The sequence below is a fragment of the Mustela nivalis genome, assembly GCF_964662115.1.
Source record: "Mustela nivalis genome assembly, chromosome: X".
Classification (NCBI taxonomy): domain Eukaryota; kingdom Metazoa; phylum Chordata; class Mammalia; order Carnivora; family Mustelidae; genus Mustela; species Mustela nivalis.
Window position 1 is genome coordinate 30,368,106 of NC_139040.1, and position 20,436 is coordinate 30,388,541.

A 20,436-nucleotide genomic window follows, 5' to 3' on the forward strand; every position below is an offset into this window, starting at 1 on the left:
AAACTGAGAGGGAGCCAAAGGAGGTCATTCTCAGGGATCAGGTCCTGCCAAGTCTCCTTAAAACCCTGAGCTGCCTGGATGACAACCTTTTAAATATTGACCACATGACCCCTTCTGGAGCAAGAACAAAGGCTTTCTATCACTCAGCTGAATCAAAGTTGGAAGGCGGGCAAGTTTGAGCACCAAGTAGCTGCAAATTAGGAGAGCCTTTTATCATCTGATAGTACAAATCTCAAGAGGGTTCACTTATGTGTATTACCGAGAGGGTAAGTTTTCACTGCTAAGTTACACGAACCGGGGGCCCTGGGAAAGAACGCTTTTCGGGATTTAACAGAAGTAGGCAGGCAAAGTAGGTGGGCTGGGGGCAAGGAAGGATCAGGCAAGAGAAACTTACTTGACTCACGTCTCAGAGCAGAAAATAAGAGGCAAGGAAAAGGAGAAAGCAGGAGAGCAAGAGAAGTTCTGGGTCTCAGAGCTGTTCCAAGCAAAGATGAAAGAAATAATAGAGAAGAAAATCCCGGGACTTATGAAAAAAGCAAGTTGCAGTTAATTATACCAGAATGTCAAGAACCTCATCCCACTGAAGAACCCCTACCAGTGCGTTGGCAACCTAATCTATCACTCATCTCTCTTCACCGTATCATTTTACAGTCTCACCAAGTTTTAATAAATCACACAGGTTTACTTTCTGGGAAACTGGTTAAAAAGCAAATAGCTTTTTTTATCTTTTCTTTTTTCTTTTTTTTTGAGAGAGAGAGCATGGCAGGGGGGACAGGGGACAGGGACAGAACCCTACGCAGGCTCCACGCCCAGCATGGAGCCCAATGTGGGGAGCCCAATGCAGGGTTCAACCTCATGACCATGAGATCATGACCTGAGCCGAAATCCAGAGTGGGATACTTCACCGACCGAGCCACTTGGCTGTCCCTCAAAGAGCTCTTCTTAAATAACTCCACCATATGTGGGCACTGGAGATTTTTAAATTATTTAGTTTGGAGCAAATTCTAGAAGGAAAGGTCTACAATCCGCCTTTCTCATTATGACAAATGATCTTATCAGCTAGCTTTATCTCAGCACATCATGGCTCTGCTCAAATTTTCAGTGACCCTCCCTCACCCACATGGCAGGGCTCACATGACCAATCCCACCTTCGAGGCGCTCCCACAATCCTACAAATAATATAAGATAATACAAATGGCTGACATCCGTGGAGTGGTTACTAATACCGTCCAGTCTCTGGCTTTCCTCACACCATACCATTTAATCCTCATAATGACCATGTATGGTGATTACTATTATTATCTCCGTGTTATAGAGGAGAAACTGAGGTGCAGGGAGATAAGGATGAACCAAACAAAATTTATTCTCCCATGACTACCCAACTTCACCTAACACACTTCCCGCCCCATACACACCTGCTTCCAACTCTCACCTCCTGATTTTCTCCCGTGGAGGCCCTACCTCCTTCAAGAAGCCTTCTCTGACCTCAGATCACAGTGACCTGGACTCATTACAGCACTTGGTCTCCAAAACACCTTTCAACAGTATACTAGTTTTTTAAGTAAACTGTACACCCAATGTAGGGTTCGAACTCACAGCCACACAATCAAGAGTCATATGCTCTACCGACTCAGCCAGCCAGGTGCTCTTAAACCATTTTCATTTTGTGTCCCATCTCCCTAAAGAGGTTTTAAGTTCTGCATGGGAAACTTCTCCCTACCCTTTGCAACACTAACACCTTGAGTTAATAAGATATTCAGTACATATTTGGTGATGAATTCATTGATTCCTCATAGTGTCTGGCACATGGGCATCCTCTAATAAATGGTTTTCAACAGTCACCAATAAATGAGGAAAAACTAAACATGAAAAACAAGTCGGGGGGTCTGGCTGGCTTGGTTGGTAAAGCACCCAACTCTTGATCTCAGCTCAGGTCTTAATCTCAGGGTCATGAGTTCAAGCCCTATGTTGGGCTACACGCTGGGCATGGGGTCCACTTAAAAAAAAAAACAGATAAAAAATAAAAACAAATTCATGAGAAATCCCTTACCCATAAAATGACTATAATCTGTTTCTTAGCTGGGAGAGACAGTCTGCTAGACTTGAGAACTCAATGCACTAACCTAAAAACAACATTTAAAAAATTTCTCTTCCTTTTGTTCCAATAAACATAATGACCTTGGCCTCCCCAGCAATTATTTTAATATCACATGCGCTTTCCTAGGTAAAATTCCTTGATTTGTTGTTCTCCCAACACAGAAGGGAAAAAACTCTCCTGTAACAGTCAAAAGAATAAGTGAGGACTGTTTGACTCTGGATATATATAACAAGTGGGAGGGGGCAGGCGAAGCGAGTCATACATCAAGCAGTTGAACTTACAACCCCGATAACATAGCAAGACACTTCAACATTTAATTGCTGGGAATGGGGAGGAGGAAGCTAGAGGAATGTGCCCCAATGGAGCCAAGAAGAGGCATAAAGGTGGGTGTCCCAGGGGTTGGCCAAGAATCTGCAACAGACTTTTTTTTTTTTTTAAATGAAAAACCTCCCTCAATATCAGACTCTTCCTTATTCCATAGATCATTATATCCCTTAGGAAAACTAGCTCTAAGCGCCAGGGGAAGGTCAAATCCAATATCTTAGCTATGTCATTTGCATTCAATTTCTTCACCAAGGTGAAAAAGAGTCCAAGAAAAAAGCAGAGCTTCCCAGCAGCTACTTGAGAGATAATGTAAATGGACAGGTTTCTGTCAAGATTGGCGTTTCGGTCTAAGGAATCATTTATTCTCTAGGAGATCTTAAACTTGCTCTCTAAAACTTTCCCAGGAATTACAGACCGGCAAAGGGATGGGTTCTGATTAACTAGAAAAGTACAAGTGGGGGAAATTAATCACCTATGACAAGGCTTGCCCTGTTCTAACCCGAACACCGAGAACAAAGCAAATCATAAGCTCGGGGTACGACAGTTACTGCGGACAGACGATAGGACAAGAGCTGCACGACGTCAGCATCTCCTCGGCAAGAGGAAGTGTCCAGCCACTGAAAGCGTGCCTTGGGCATTAATGCACATCATCGCCAGCTCTCCTGGAGCCTGGGTTCCTCACGACCAATTTCCTAGCCAACCACGGAGAGGCTCGGCCAACACCTCTGGGGAAATCGTGACGATGGCAGAAAACAATGCAGGCTTTTCTCTTAAACACTGACTGGCGTTGGTGGAAAGGCGCGTATGAGCAAAAGTGCAAATTTTTTATTCCACAAACATGGGCTCTTGTCATCTTCCCATATGAAGAAATCAACTGAGCCCCTTCGCCCTAGAGCCCATCACTATCAACTTGAATGTTCCTGCAAAACTGTCTGGCAGCTAGCGAGGGAGGATTCGCTTTCTAAAGCAGCCTATACATGAATTACTGTGGCTACATTATTTATGTCACCTTACAGATCACGTGATTGCTTTCTCCAAAGACTTGATAAAGTAAGAGTCTTCTGATTCCCTTTTAGCTATTGGCCTTGGCTCAGTGTTTTCTAACCCTCTTTCCTTCGCTTGTTTTTTTCTTTCCACCTTCTCTGACAACTCCATTTCTCCTTTCCATGACATTTAGACTCCCTTATTTCTGACAGTCAAAGAATCCAGGAAAGGGACTTGGCCTTGTTTACAAAGACAGTTAAGGGGCGCCTGGGTGACTCAGATAAGTAAGTGTCTGCCTTCAGCTCAGGTCATGCTGGAGTCCTGGGATCGAGCCCCACACTGTCACTGGGCTCCCTGCTCAGTGGGGAGTCTGCTTCACCCTCTTCCGTTGTCCCCTCTCCCTACTCCTTCTCTGTAGCGCTCTCTCATTCTCTCTCCAATAAATAAATAAAATCTTGAAAAAAAAGAGAGAGTTGAGTTGCTGTCCATCATTTCAAATTTTCCAAAGGACTGATTCTACATTTTTTCCTCTAAATCCAGAAGTTTTTTCAAATGAATAAAGACCCTAAAAGTGACACCTCACTCTAAAGAAGGTTCCAGCTACCCTACCTTAATCCCTGTCAACCCCAAGGGGATCCACAGGCCCATGTCAAGCCACAGCATACTGAAGAGACACAGATGAGACAGAAGGGAAGGCACATGTCTCCCGCAGGCTGTTATGTGCTACTGAGTCATGAGAAATACCGAGATCCTTCTGTTGTAGCTTCCTGGTTAGTCTACTGCGAGCCTGAGGGCCTATCAAAGCTTGAATTTTTCTGACAGCAAAGATTCTTGGCTCTCCACTTGGCCAGCTCTAAACCTGTGGTGCTCACTGCTCAAGCTACCTACGCTTCTCACCAGCATGGGCTGGACATCCTAGCAGGCAGGGGACCCTAGACATACCAAGGGGATAATTGCCCCTGGTATCAGGAAAATGACTAAGATAACGATAGCGTGCCCGACTCACCTTCCCGTTCATTTACAAGACTCATTAATATTCTTCACATCAAAGGCTACCATCACAGAAACAAATCTAGAAGGGATTTTCCTCTCAGAACATTTCATGAACCGTCAGCCCTCTGCTTCAGTTCACCTGTCTCTGCCCTTGCCGACTCTCCAAGGGCAGGGTCAGCTGCTCCCCCCACCATTAGATTTAGACTCTTTCCTGTGTCCGGGCCAGTCCAGGCCTGCTGCAGGAAGAACATGTCTGATTCCCCAACCTGAGGGGGCAAGCTCAAGGCCCCCAGGGCGCCCCAGTTCAGAGGCCTGGACTTCCACCTTGGCCCTCACTCCAAGTTCTCGAGGCTGGCCAAACAAAATGCACATCCAACACCCACCCCCACCCCACCCCATCCCGCCATGGCCCTTCTCCCTACAGTCACAGGCCCTCTCTTTACATAGAGATGGCATCGTAAACTCAGCGAGTTTCGACCAACTTCCACGAGGCTGAAGTCAATAATAGTTAAAACACAAATTCTTAGGGAGATAAACCATCAGAGACTCTTAATCTCACAAAACAACCTGAGGGCTGCCAGGGGGAGGTAGGTAGGGAGAGGGTGGTTGAGTTATGGACATTGGGGAGGGTGTGTGCTATGGTGAGTGCTGTGAAGTGTGTAAACCTGGCGATTCACAGACCTGTACCCCTGGGGCTAATAATACATTATATGTTAATAAAAAATAAAAAATTAAAAAACACAATTCTTAGAGGAAAACAAAAACCTCTTGGCAAAACCCCTCAAACACCTTTCACTGAGTCTGGCCAGACCTTCTTCTTCTCATGCCCATCCCAGCTGTGATTAACCCCGAAGCAGAATACTACCGCTCTGGCTTAGGATGTGAAACAGGAAGAATAGGGGATGTATATCCGGCTCCCAGAAATCCAAAATGGAGAAGATCTGGGATAAATGAAATCCATGACCAGGCACAATTCCCAAATCTCGTTATGGCCTTTTTCACATTATTCCTCCTCGTTTTATTTTTTTAAGAGCTGTGTGGCACACAGGATCACTTTGATTTATCCTTCTTTTCCTTTCTTTGCCTAATGTTTGGTAGAAGTTTTAAAAAGAAAAGAAAGTAAGTGGTTTTATGCTATTTGAACTGTATCTCACTTTAAAAAAAAAAAAAAAAAAAAAGGGAAGAAGAAGTGGCCAAAACGTGAACAGCTGGGGACGAAAGGAGGCAACAACGCAAAGAGCCTAGCTCAGACCGGAAGAGCGACAATAAGCTGGAGGCAGGCGGCAGCTGTCCCCTTCAGCTGGGCCATGTGGTCACCAAGTTGCCTCAGACCCCACCACACGCTTCATGAATTTATGGCTCCTGCCTGGCCCCCGTGAGTGGTGCTGTTTGCAACCTCCGGGATAGACAACACATCAGCTAAACAATCAATCTTTTGCTACTTGACTGAATTCGTTTTTCTATCGTCATTGGAACAAAATGCCACAAACTCAGTGGCTTAAAACAAAATGTATTCTCTGCCGGTTCTACAGAGCAGAAGTCTGAGGTGGGTCTCTCTGGGTGAAAATCCAGGTTGTGGCAGAGCTGTGTCCCTTTCTAGAATCTCTAGGGGAGAAGCCATTTCCTTGCCTTTTCCAGCTTCCAGAGGCTGCCAGTATTTCCTGGCCAGTGGCTCCTTCCGCCATCTTCAAAGCCAGCAACAAAGCATCTCTCTCTGACCCCACTTCTGCCCTCTCACCTCCTTCCCTGACCCTCCTCTTCTGCCTCCTCCTTCCAGTGACAGGGGCCCTTGTGATTACACTGAGCCCACCTGGAAAACCCAGGCTCCTCTCCCAGTGTGCTGATTAGCCATCTAATCAGATCCCATGTCTGAATCTGGGGCTGTGTGACCTTGGGTGAATCATTCATTTCTTTGTGCCTCACTTCCCACGTCTTAAACCAAAAATACAAATGTCCCCTTGGCCATTTAAGGGAACATTTACAGATGTTGGGCATTAGGACATGGCCTTCTTTGGGGGGACAATCAGTCTGCCCACTACATCAACCAATCTGTGTTTCACAAACTACGGAGGAAAATGGGAAGCATGTACTTTTTACAGGCAACTGTGTTTTGACTTATAATAAACGGGCTCCTAAAAAGTTGTATGCAAAGCAAATTCTATTTTAAAGGCATTAGAGGAATTCACTATTGAAAAGAATCCCATGGTGAATTGTTTTCTGAAGGAATTAATTCCCCAATGTCTTGTTCTATGAATCCAGATTTCCATACATTATATTCATGTCGGGCTACAGTAAGTATGGAGAAAACATTTTAATATTTTGAGTATGCTGAGAGTGGAATCAAAACCCATAGAGCCAGGGTGCCTGGGTGGCTCAGTCGTTAAGCACCTGCCTTCAGCTCAGGTCATGATCCCAGAGTCCTGGGATCTAGCCCCACATCAGGCTCCTGCCCAGCAGGAAGCCTGCTTCTCCCTCTCCCACTCCCCCTGCTTGTCTTCCCTCTCTTGCTGTCTCTCTCTGTGTCAAACAAATAAAATCTTTAAAAAAAAAAAACCCACAGAACCATTTTCTGGCAATCTGTACTGAATTATACTCTTTCACACAAGCATTTCTGAACCTGAGAATTTTTTCCCTAATATTTTATGTATTTATTTATCTGAGAGAGAGAATGAACACAAGCAGGGGGAGGGGGGAGGGCAAAGGGAGACGCAGACTCTCCACTGAGCAGGGAGCCCTACAGGGGACTCAATCTCCAGACCGTGGGATCTTGACCGGAGCCAAAGGCAGACATTTAACCGACTAAGCCACCCAGGCGCCCTGTTGAACCTGGTAATTCTGATTGGACGTATATTATAATAAAGCCTTGAGTCTCACTCACTCAGCTAGTTGGCCTTGACTGTGTGCCTGGAAGAGCACAGGCTCGGGCATCAGCCTGGTTAGGTTCAGATCCCATGTCTGAATCTGGGGCTGTGAACTTGGGTGAACCATTCATTTCTTTGTGCCTCACTTCCCACGTCTTAAACCAAAAATACAAATAGGACCCCTCTATCCTAGGACTGCCACAAGGACTAAATGAGATACAGACTACAAAACACCCAGTACGGTGCCTGGCACATACACATGAGGTCCTCAATGAATGGATTCATCACCATCAGCTAAAGCCCATGTTAACGTTAAGTGCAGGAGACACGCAGAAAGCATCCTACAACTTGGATTCATTATTCCTAGGACTTGGAAATGAAAGCGAGAACTGGACATAGCCACTCAATGGAAAGCAGCAGGCCAAATATTAAATTAAGATAAAATTGGAGTCTTCTCTTGGTAGACACCCACGGTTTCTGCTCACATGTGAGAAACAGAATGGCCTTCCGTACTTAATGGCAGTGTGAATCACCCTTGGCAAACCACATGACCTTGTACTGAGTATTTGCAAGAACAGTTATATTTGGTACAAGACAATACTTTGGCTTTTTGCTCAGAACCTTCCAAGTAGCTCGTTAGTTTCACCTTCGGATTTTAATGGTTCTTCAAAGCCTCTGGAACAAAAGTCAGCTTCATACCCGAGGCATTCGAGATCTCCCCAACTCCCCTGCCCCCAGTTCTACCTTTATCTCCTACAAACCCCATATGCAGATATTTTGGCCAAACTACACAACTCTGTAATTCTCGGACAACACCAAGGTACCACTTTGTCTAGTGGGAAATTTGGTATGTTCCTTATCTCATCTGGAGACCACTGGCATTCAGGGACCCTCATCTTAGACATCCATAGCTTTCCCCTCGTGACCAGCACAGAATACGCGCCTAATCAATATTTGCCAAATGAATGGGCTACCCGATCCTTCTATTCAGTATATCCGTCTCCACATAGGAACCTGTGATGCCCTTTTGTTTCAATGTCATTACCTTCATTCAGCTGACAGCCTCCTTCCTGAATTTTTTTTTTATTTTTAATGGAAGCGTCGTTGAATGACAGCCTCCTTTGTAAACTTCCTGATTCTGAATAATTACATTTCTTTAAAAAGTTGCACTTCTAAATTTATCCTGAGGTTGCAGAGTTTTTAAATTCTATACATCTGTGAGAAAATCATCTCAATAGAGAATTTTTTTTTTTTTTTGGCTAGGGCTCACTGTAAACATTTTTTTTCAATATTTTTAAATTTTATTTGAGGGAAGAGAGAGAGAGAGTGAGCAGGAGGCGGGGGCAGCGGGAGAGGGAGAAGCAGACTTCCCGCTGAGCAGGGAGCCGGACACGGGACTCGATCCCAGGAGCCCGGGATTATGACCTGAGCTGAAGGCAGGCACCCAACCGACTGAGCCACCCACATGTCCCTGTAAACATTTTTTTAAAGAAACATGTTTTCCGGGACGCCTGGGTGGCTCAGTTGGTTAAGCAGCTGCCTTCGGCTCAGGTCATGATCCCAGCGTCCTGGGATCGAGTCCCACATCGGGCTCCTTGCTCAGCGTGGAGCCTGCTTCTCCCTCTGCCTCTGCCTGCCATTCTGTCTGCCTGTGCTCGCTCTCTCCCCTTCTCTCTCTCTGATAAATAAATAAAATCTTTAAAAAAAAAAAAAAAAAAAAAAAAAAAAAAAAAAAAAAAGAAACATGTTTTCCACACAGGTTACTCATGACAATGTCCTTAAAATGATGAAATAATACAAAGACTACTTCTTACCTTCATGGTAACCGTGATGGTGCTATTTACATTGGCTTTATGCAACCAGCCTTGTTTTATGACGCCACCCTTCTGAGAACAGAGCGAAGAGGAATCCTGAAATAGGGCAAAAACCATCAGTGAAACAGCCGTCCATCTAATCAAACTTTTGTGGGGACACGAACGAGGCACTTCCCCACTTTCTAATTAAAGCACAACCTCCCCACCCCACAAAGATGCCTGATGAAACTTAAAATCATTAACTAGAGAAAGAAAGGCTCTGTGCCACGCACACAGCAGGTGCTCAATATTCACTGAATCTCAGGGGCTGTCTTCTGGGAGTCTTCTGCATGAAGTAAACAGTCAAACTGCTCCTCAAAATGGCACAGACATCCAGGCCATCTGTCCCAAGAGGGATCTATTACGCAGGGGGTTCTAGATTAATCACCCTGCCGCATGCCCAGTGCAGAGAAAACAAGCCCCACGAGCATCTCCCACAGGTGGGAAAACATGTTCGTGTACAAAGCACAGCCCACTTCACTTGATTTTCCCTAAACTCCACTTGGAAATGCAGCAATTTTTTTTTTAATTTTTAAAAACGCTCATTAGCTTGAAAGCCGGCCACCAATCACTTAAGAACAATACTGTCCCTCAGCTTTTCTCAAGGAGTTCTGTGTCATCGGCAGAAGCGACCTTGAGGACACCACCACGGTGGCCCCCACTTTTACCTCATCTTTCTCACAGTCCTCGTCAATCTCAAATACATGACTGGGAATCTTTTCTGGTCGCAGAGATTTGCTGAAAATGCAAGAGAATTACCTCAGATACTGAAGAGAACAGACAAAAAAATAAAGTAAAATAAAAGCAAGATGAATAGACAGACTTCTCTCTTTTACAACCAAGGAAACGCCAAGAAGTGAGGAGGATAAATTCTTTTCGCCTTTCCAAACTCAAGAGTTTCCTCTCTGAGTAAACTTACATTACCTTTTACGTGAGGACTCCTACGTGTGCGGCCTGTGGGGAAGCTACAGCTAAGCCAAATACTAAGTCAGCCCAGAACTGCCAGAGAATGTGGGCCGGAGTTGTTAGTGGTGGCAGAAGCTTATCTTTCTCCAGAAAAAAAAAAAAAAAAAAAAGCAACACAGTGTAATTCTGGCTCTTCCATCCATTTGCTGTATGAACTTGGTCTGGTCATCCATCTTGGGATTCAATTTTAAAGGACGTCTTTAGGCCTGTTTTCTTTCTTAGGGAATTGTTTTTGAAAACTACAAGAGGCTACACAATGTCTTATTTCTCGAAAACATTTCCCAGATGATAGATGGCCTATGAGGTTAGGAGTACTACAGATGAGGAAACGGAGAACAGGGAGGCTCAAAGAGATTGAGTGACAGGCCCAAGGACATCCCGCTAGTAAGCAGGCAGCTGGATGTGGTTGTAGTAAGTGATAGTAAGTGGTTGTTCAACCTCAACAAGTAAGACTGGAATTGGCTCCTGGGCCAGTGTGCTCTTAGCAGTCGGTCAACTCAACGGAAAGAAATGTGCTTTTGTCAAGGGATGTCTGGGGTTGTCGAACTGAACCAAGTACCTTCTAGTATTTTCTTTGTTTTTTAAGATTTTATTTATTTATTTGGGAGAGAAAGAGAGAGCATGAGCAGGGGGTGGGGCAAAGGGACAAGCAGACTCCCCATTGTGCAGGGAGCCCGACACAGGGCTCAATCCCAGAACCCCGAGGTCATGACCTGAGCTGAAGTCAGATGCGTAATCGCCTGAGCCACCCAGGTGCCCCACTTCTAGCATTTTCCTGGACACCACTGGAAAGTGCTCACTACATTATCCAGAATTAAAAGATTTTATGGTCAATATAGCTGCATCAAAGCCAAAAAGCGAACACATACATTTTGGGAAGAATTTCAATGTGTAAAGTGAAAACATATTCAATTGGCCAAAATACATTTACCAAACAAGCCGGTCACTTTAAGGCCTTGCTTTATTATAAATTATCTCTGAGAAGCTTCATAAGTGGTTAGAAAAAGGTAAAATGTTGAGTAACTCTCCTCTCAAAGGCGTCCCCTGAATTCTACACTTACCATGGCAACATTCGAAAGTCTCCAGAGAAGTCTTCATACTTGTAGTTTACCACGTGCCAATCTGTGCTATAGGTTTTAATACACTGAAAGAAAATAGGAATTTTTAATTTGAAACATCAAGCAAGCATACATCTATCCAGTTTGCAAAAGTCTGGTAAAGGAAGGTGACAGACTTTGTAAAAAATCATTTGGAAAACACTTGTACTGGGATCAACCTTTGGGAATTAACATGGTCTCCCTAAACCAACTGGGAGCAAAAAATCCCGATGCATACATACTCTGGAACACTCTGACTCCAAATTCAGAGAAGATTCAAATCCAAAAGAGAGAGAAACTAAGAACCCATGCTGTTTGTCACAGTAATCAGCTCTCTCCTCTCTACCCCATCATCTAGACTTCTCTCGGAGGTCCACTAAGTTAGTCATTTTATTTCCCATTAATGCTAAAATAAGAACATTTTTTTTTTACTTTAATAATGTCCCTCTGTGGCCTCTGAGGGTCTTACCTCTTTGACAAACAAACTTTGGGCCCTTTTCTCAGCATCTTCTGGTACAGTAGACTGCACTGTTCTGCGCTGACGACTTATCACCGAGATCTAGAAGACAAGGAACATTCTTGCCGTTAAGAACCAGCCTGGAGAGCACAAGCATTTTCCTTGAAACTAGTGTTTGTGAACTCACAGAGATATCCTCCATTGGAAACATAAGCAGGTCTCTGAGGGGGTCACTGTAAATCTGGGTTTTCCTTTGGGTGATAACATTCTCGTAGTCCAAGGGCTCAACAATTTTGGTCTTTTCCTTAATGAGAGACAAAAACAAAGTTAATATGGTCAGACTCATGAGGCATAAATTCCTGTCCATGTGTGAAAGACAGAAGGGACTACTGACGGCAGTGAGCACTTCGGATGCTTTCACAAGAAACATCCTTCATAAACAAAAAGCGCAGATGCCAAACACATATGGACACACACGCAGATCTCTCCGCTAAAGCCCCGGGGGTCTTGAGAGCTAGCCCTGTACCCTGCTTTGCCATGTGCCCTGCAAAAATGTAAGGTAAAACAAAGAGTGGTCTGTCTGGAAGCCTGCCGGTTGATTTTTAGGGAACTGGCTCTGTTCACTGGGTAACTGAAGAGGACAAAGTATGGACATTTGTGTACCTGGTGCAGGCCGGGCCTGGCCAAGTGTGGCTATTGGAGATGCTTGAGCATTTAGGCAGGCGCGAAAGGGTGGGGTCCTAGGTGACAAAGTCAGGGGATCCCTGCCAGACTTCCGGGGGACGTGGCCACTGAGAGGAGGGCCCCAGCCTGAGGCTAAGGTTACAAGGGGCAGGGTCGGTGTCGGGAGAAATCCAGGCTATGACTTATTAATAAGAGTAACAAGAGTGAGCATTTACCAAGCCCTTTCTACAAGTGTGCCAGACACTGTGCCAAGCGCTTTCTCTGTATTTTCTCATGTAAGCCTCATAACCACCCTAGGAAATAGGCTTGATCTGGGGTGCCTGGCTGGCTCAGTCCATAGAGTGAGCATGAGTGAAAGAATGAATAAAAAAATAGAAACAGGCTTAATCTTTGTCACCATTGGACAGATGAGGAAACTCTGCACTCAACACTACGTAACTTGTCTGCCTTCCGAGCTACAATTCAAACCAAGGTCTGTGACTACAAAGGCTCTGTTCTTTCTACCTCATGCAGCCTTTCCTCCCCCTCAGAGATACACAAAGATAGGAATATGCAAGACATTGAACTTGGAAGAGGATCCCACCACCTACCTTCCTATCATTTTTTTCTTTCACTGAACTTAGCACCATGTGATATAACACCTACTTTACCGCTCTGCTTATCTGACGGCAGAGATTTCCCTTTATTTGGTCGCTGTTCTAACTCCAGCCCCGGCAATGGCACTTGGCACACGGCGGGCATGCCACTGTTAATTGTTGGATAAATACTAAGATATTTAGATTCATCGGAGCTACATCTCAATATACTATTCCAAACCAAGGTGGGTGTATATTAATGCTTCCTGATAACAGTGTTTTACTAAATCAAATTAAAATTACTTAAAATTTTTATTAAAAAACAACAGAAAGTAAACCTGAATACAGCATACACTGAAAGTTAGTATCATAATGGAATCGGAATTGTATTTGTGTACACAGTATTTGAGGAAGTCTCCAGTATGGCATATCCCACAATCCTTTGAAAACAGGGTTTTTTAAAAGTTTTTATTTAAATTCCAGTTAGGCAACATACAGCGTAATGTTAGTTTCAGGTATACAATATAGTGGTTCAACACCCATACAACACCTGGTACTCAACAGAAGTGATGCCCCCCTTAGTCCCCGTTCCCTATTTCCCCCATACCCCCACCCCCTACCCTCCTTGTGTTTCCTAGAGTTAAGGGTCTGAGTCTTGGCTTGTGTGTCTCTCTATTTTTCCCCCTTGGCTCGATTGTTTTGGTTCTTAAATTCCGCATGTGAGTGAAATCATATGGCATTTTTCTTTCTCTGACTGACTTATTTCACTTAGCATAATACACTCTAGGTCCATCCGTATCGTTGCAAATGGCAAGATTTCATTCTTTTTGATGGCCGAGTAATATTCCATTGTGTACATTCATCCCCATCTGCTTTATCCATTCATCTGTCGATGGACCTTGTACTGCTTCCATACTTCAGCTATTGGAGATAATTCTGCCATAAATGAGAAGTTTTTATACATGGTTCACAATTAAGTCACTGCTATATCCCAATGCCATATCCAAAGAGCATTTCAGAGTTTCCTCTCTAAGATTACTTAGATTAAACCACTCTGACCAATAAACATCAGTATTCAACAAATCTAAAAGACCCTAAAAAAAAAGAAAGGAAGTTCCTCATGAAATTAAAAATGGAACTGCTGTATGATCTAGCAATCCCACTACTGGGTATATAGCCGAAGAAAACAAAAGCAGTATCTCAAAGAGGTATCTGCATTCCCATGTTTCTAGCAATATTATTCACAAGAGCCAAAATAGAGAAAAAACTTAAGGGTCTCTCAACAGATGAATGGATAAAGAAAATGTGGTATATACATATATTGAAATACTAGGGGACCTGGGTGGCTCAGTGGGTTAAAGCCTCTGTCTTCAACTCAAGTCATGGTCCCAGGGTTCTAGGTTCGAGCCCCACGTTGGGCTCTCTGCTCAGCGGGGAGCCTGCTTCCCTTCCTCTCTCTCTCTGCCTACTTGTGATTTCTGTCAAATAAATAAAATCTTTTTTTAAAAAAAAAGAAATATTATTCAGCCATTAGAAAGAACATCCTGACAATTGCACCAACATGGATGGACCCGAAGGGCATTATAAGTCAAATAAGACAGACAGAGAAAGACAAAAACCTCAGGGTATCATGGGTAAAGATCTTTCTCTCTCTTGTTGTCTCACACATGTAAACACACACACATCCAGAGGAATATTACTCAGCCATTAAAGAAAGAAATCTTGCCACTTGCCACAACACGTATGCGTCTAGAGTGTATGATGCTGAGTGAAATAAGTCAGAGAAAGACAAATACCATATGATTTCACTTCTATGTGCAATCTAAAAAACAAAATAAAAACAAATTCCTAAATACGGAGAACAAACTGGTGGTGGCCAGAGGGGAGGAAGGGAGGGGGATGGGTAAAAGCAGATGAAGGGGATTAAGAGGTACCAACTTCCAGTTATAAAATAAGTCAAGATATAGTATATATAATATATATCTTATATATATTATAAAATATAAAATAAGTCAATTACACCACAGGCAATAGAGTCAATGCTACTATAATAAGTTTGTTTATAACAGATGGTAACTACACTTACCACGGCGAGCACTTCATAATGTGTATAAATGTCAAAACACTATGTTGTACACCTCAAACTAATATGTTGTGTGTCAACTGTACTTCAATTTAAAATAATTTAAAAATTTAAGGGGCGCTTGGGTGGCTCAGTGGGTTAAGCCTCCGCCTTCGGCTCAGGTCATGATCTCAGGGTCCTGGGATCGAGCCCCGCATCCAGCTCTCTGCTCAGCAGGGAGCCTGCTTCCTCCTCTCCCTCTGCCTGCCTCTCTGCCTATTTGTGATCTGTCTGTCAAATAAATAAATAAAATCTTTTTTAAAAATTTAAAAATTTAAAAATTTTTTTAAAAACCTCCCATTGGGCTAGAGCCAGAAAGGAGGACAAAGACTTGATAATCGTTGAAGCTGAAGATAGGTGATGAGTACCTGGGCTTTCATGTACTCTTCACACACACACACACACACACACACACACACACACAAATACTGTATGGTATCATTTATACGTGAAATCTAAAAAAGTAGAGCGGCGCTTGCTGGGGCTGGGAGATGAGGGAAATGGGGAGGGATTGGTCAAAAGGTACGAACTTTAGTTACCAGATGAGTAAGTTCCGGAGACCTAATGCAGAACATGATGACTACAGTTACTAATTCGGTATTGTGTACTTGAAATTTACTAAGACAATAGCGCTTAAGCATCCTCATCAAAAAAATAAAGTATGCACGGTGATAAATGTGTTCATTAACTTGACCATGGTAGTCATTTCATGGTATATACATATATTAGGTTATCACAGTGTACACTTTAAATATGTACAACTTTCTTTTTCAACTATACCTCAATAAACCTGGGAGAGAGGGGGAAGATTCTAAAGAAGATATACTTCAAGTCTTAAATTTGAATTTGTAGACCCACAAGATCAAATCCAGCTGATCATCCCCTATCATGTCTGTGAATACAAAATGAGTTGAAACAGAAGAAACAATTCCTATTCGGGGAACTCAGAGGTTTCCTGATAGTAAAATTTGAGCCCCTTGTCCTACAACTACCATGTATTCATGGACCCAAGTGCAAGGAAACTGGCTGCCTCTTCCTATCTAACATTCTGAGTCTCTGATCAATTGCTCAGAGAAATGAGTAAAGCCCATCTAAGAAGGCAAGCCTTAGGCACTGAAAACAATTTCCAAGTCTTGCTTTTGGTGACAACTATCCTCTCAATGCAGATTGCAAAAACAACCCTCAAATTTCAATGTTTAACCTGTTGAGTTAGCATCTGTTAATCTCTCTCTACAATAATTTCACAAAAACCTGCTCCAAGTAACTTTGAAAAAGAAAAAAACATCTGCCTTCAGCTTCCTAATGTGGTTGTCAAATTAAGCTGGAAAAAGCCTATGTTCAAATGAATCACTTGTTTAAACATACAGCAGAATATAAGTCTTCCAAAAAACAAACCCTCAGCTCTCCCTGTGTTTTGAAAGCCTTGTATTCATGTTCTAGAAAACAAGGTTTCACTTTTCATTTATAACTGACTGAACTAATGGTGCCTGGGTGGCTCAGTGGGTTAAGCCTCTGCCTTCGGCTCAGGTCATGATCCCAGAGTCCTGGGGTCAAGTCCTGCAGCGGGGCCTCTGCTCAGCAGGGAGCCTGCTTCCCCCTCTCTCTCTGCCTGCCTCTTTGCCTATGTGTGATCTCTCTCTCTCTCCCTCTGTGTGTGTCAAATAAATCTAAAAAAAAAAAAAAAAAAAGACTGACTAAACTAAGCATTCTGCGGGCACCTGGGTGGCTCAGTCCGTAAAGCATCTGCCTTTGGCTCAGGTCATGATCCCAGAGTCCTGGGACTGAGCCCCACAATGAGCTCCGAGTCTGCTTCCCCCTCTCCCTCTGCCTGCCGCTCCACCTGCTTGTGTGCACGCTCTCTCTCTCAAATACATAAATAAAATAAAAATCTTGAAAAAAATTAATAAACTAAGCGTTCTGGGTCTTCACTCTTACTTCCTTTGTCAGAGGTAGCTCGCTTGTAGAAAAAGTTGGGGTGGCTGTTCTAAGTCCCACAAAACTTACCCTAATGGCAGATCTAGGCCTGTTAAGTCAGGCTTCATCTACTTCAGAAGAAAAAGAGGAAGGACTAACCCTCCCCCAACCCAATCGCCTCCAATCCCAGTCCTCACAGGCCTTAAAAGCACAATTCAAACTGAAGTAGAGGAAAAAGGCTATATTAGGAGTCAGCACCCCAACAACCACACCCTAAGTTTCTCTTCCAGTGGAATTCACTGCTAACTCTCTTGGCATCAGAGACAAGGAAAACCTTTGACACTTAGAATCATCACGATTTCACAGTGGCTCTGCCCTGTGGTCCAGAACATGTCTCTTGTCTAACTTTGCTATTCAACTTTACCACTGAACTACGAGACTCATAGGGTTTCCCTTAATAAAGCTTCCCTCACACACAAAAAGGGTCTCTCTCCCAAATTTGTAATTTTTCCCTCCTGCCACTTTGTGCCCTGACTGGCCAAAGAAGGTGCTTTTTCCTCAGTAAAGAACTCTGTGATGGGGCACCTGGGTGGCTCGGTGGGTTAAAGCCTCTGCCTTCGGCTCAGGTCATGATCCTGTGGTCCTGGGATCGAGCCCCGCATTGGGCTCTCTGCTTGGCAGGGAGCCTGCTTCCTCCTCTCTTTCTGCCTGCCTCTCTGCCTACTTGTGATCTCTGCCTGTCAAATAAATAAATGAAATCTTAAAAAAAAAACCTCTGTGATAACAAACGGTACTTCATAAACATTCAAGTAATATAGGAAGGTCCCACTGGGTTACCTCTGTGTGGCTCCATAGCAGCGTTCAGTAAAAGGCAAAAGCTTTTCTACAATCTGGAGAAAAGCAAGCATATGTTTCTGCCTTCTCCTCATAAGTAGTGACAGGAAAACCGTCAACCTAAATTTGGAACCTACTCGGTTTTTACCATAAAGAAAAAAGAAAGTCCCCAAACGGTCTTTGAACGTTCTTGCTCATGGATTCGGAAGCTCTCTTGAAGTAACTTGCTAGTGATTTATTATTAATTTTTTTATCTTATCATTTCACTTGAAGATCACTTTGCGGCCTTCAGGAAACACTTCCATTTTTTTTTTAAGATTTTATTTATTTATTTGACAGAGAGAGATCACAAGTAAGCAGAGAGTCAGGCAGAGAGAGAGAGAGGGAAGCAGGCTCCCCGCTGAGCAGAAAGCCCGATCCGGAGCTCGATCCCAGGACCCTGAGATCATGACCTGAGCCGAAGGCAGAGGCTTTAACCCACTGGGCCACCCAGGTGCCCCAGGAAACACTTTCAATACACATGCTACCTTGTGTCTTACTATAGCCTGCCAAGTAGACAAGGAAAATGCCATCATTTCAACTTTCTAATGAAGAAACAGGCTCAGAGGCCTGATGAAGTTCAGCTGTCCGTCATCTAGTAAGAGAACCGGGATTCGAATCCAGGTAATCCAACTCCTAATTCTCTTTTTAGCAGTGTTTTCCAGACTCAGCTTATTCACATACAATCCTGAAGATTTTGCCATACCTTCTGCACTCATATGCTTCGTATTTTTCTTCCAATCAAATCTCTTCTTCATTGAAATGTATTTATTGAAACAGTAAGCTATATATCACTTCCCCATAAAGGAAAATAAATCAGTATTTTTCTAAACATTTTTTTAGAAGATTTTATTTATTTGCTTGAGAGAGAGAGAGAGAACAGGAGCAGGGCGAGGGGCAGAGGGAGAAGCAGACTCCCTGCTGAGCAGGGACCCCAATGTGGGGCTCGATTCCAGGACTCTGGGACTCTGGGATGCTTAACCGACTGAGCCACCCAGGCGCCCTAATCAGTAATTTTCCAATCTCCAATAAAATGTTTTTTGTTTCTTTTTAAAGGAAACTTTACCCCCAAAGTGGGGCTCAAACTCACGACCCCGAGATCGAGTCACATTTTCTACCAACTGAGCCACCATTTATTGGTGCCCCACCAAGAAAATAAAATTTAAAATATCAATCTTTGTACTATGGTGTGGGACACAGGACACTCTTCCAGGCTTACTTAGGACCAAATCTAAATAGACTTGTAAACCCTAAAACTGTAAAGAAATGAAGAGTGAAGAAATGAAGGGGAAAAAGAGATGACATTTTGATTTCTAACAGAGAGAGAAAGGACAGACTGAAAAAGGAAATTCATCAGTACAGATCCAGTTATGGTCTACCTCTTGGTCCAAAGAGAAGAAACAACAGATCCTAACTGGGAATCACTGACAGCATCGAATATTTAGATTTTATGATTTTGTGGTGTTTTCTCCACATCTGCTATCCAAGAGGACTGATCTTTCATCATTTTAGCTGTATATATATTTTTATAAAACCAAGCTTGTAATTCTAAAATATGTAAATATGTATGCACATGTATATATTCAACCACCCAACCACTGGTGTATTTTTTTTGGTAATTGAAGTGTAACTAACATACAATGTTCTATTAGTTTCAGGTGTACAACATAGTGATTCAACAATGCTATACCTGACACAGAGTAGTCACCATCTGTCACCACATAATGTTACTACAATATTATGGATGATATTCCCTATTCTGTACCTTTGATCGCCAAGACTTATTTATTCCATAACTGGGAGTATGTACTCTTAATTCCCTTTACTATTTCACCCACCTCTCCCTACCTCCCCTCTGGCAACCACGAGTCTGTCCTCTGTAAATACAACCACTCGTGTATTCAAAAGCTCACATTACTGGCAAGCCTATTTATATTATCATTAGAAACTTAACCACGTAATTTGAACTGTATTTAAAAAGCAATAATGATCCCATGATATTTCTCTGCAACGATCAGGAATCAGCCCCAGTGCTTTCTGCTTAGATATGACATCAAAGGTCATTAGTTTACTGGTAAATCTTTTACTTTAGAAACTAGTTCTCCTGAAGAATTCTAAGAATGTCTCTTCTGCAAGTCTAAAAGTGAACACTGGCTTCACAGAGTCCCTCCTATAGCACACTGGGAGGGAGACCAGAAAGCCGGGGCCAAGCTTCACTGTGGAGCCCAGCGCTCTTTCAAAAACCTCTACCACCAGGACCGCCCCCCTCTCCGAGGTAAGTTTCAGTGCAAGAGAGAGCATGGCAACAAGTGGCTTAGGAAACAGAATGACAGCCCAAAATTCAGAAGCCCATTTCCACAGCATTGTGTTCGGACTATTGCTGCAATGGCATTGGACCATTTTCTTTTTGAAAATAACAATCTTCGGAAAGAAGTAACGTCCTCAAAGAGAGGGGGGCTACTCAATGAATCTCTCCTTCCCAGCATTCCTCCCAGCTCCAGAACCCCTCTCCCAGACCGCCGGCTCCACTTTGGTTACAGACACGTGGAGCCAAGGGCAGAGGCTTGCTCCACAGTTATCTTACAATCCCACTTGACACTCAAAATGGCCACCGGGGGCGAGCCACTTCCGGCAA

At 43.4% G+C, this 20,436-nt stretch overlaps 1 protein-coding gene across 2 annotated transcripts in view; it reads right to left on the reverse strand.

Moving 5' to 3' along the window:
• DOCK11 (dedicator of cytokinesis 11) overlaps positions 1-20,436 on the reverse strand; it is a 189,459-nt gene that overhangs the window by 128,323 nt on the left and 40,700 nt on the right. For both annotated transcript variants that reach the window (XM_082716291.1, XM_082716290.1), the window contains exons 2-6: positions 11,821-11,937; positions 11,646-11,735; positions 11,141-11,223; positions 9,782-9,851; positions 9,075-9,170 (exon numbers count right to left, since the gene is read on the reverse strand). In XM_082716291.1, coding sequence (XP_082572417.1) covers positions 9,075-9,170; positions 9,782-9,851; positions 11,141-11,223; positions 11,646-11,735; positions 11,821-11,937 — 456 coding nt within the window. The remainder of the gene's footprint in view (positions 1-9,074; positions 9,171-9,781; positions 9,852-11,140; positions 11,224-11,645; positions 11,736-11,820; positions 11,938-20,436) is intronic.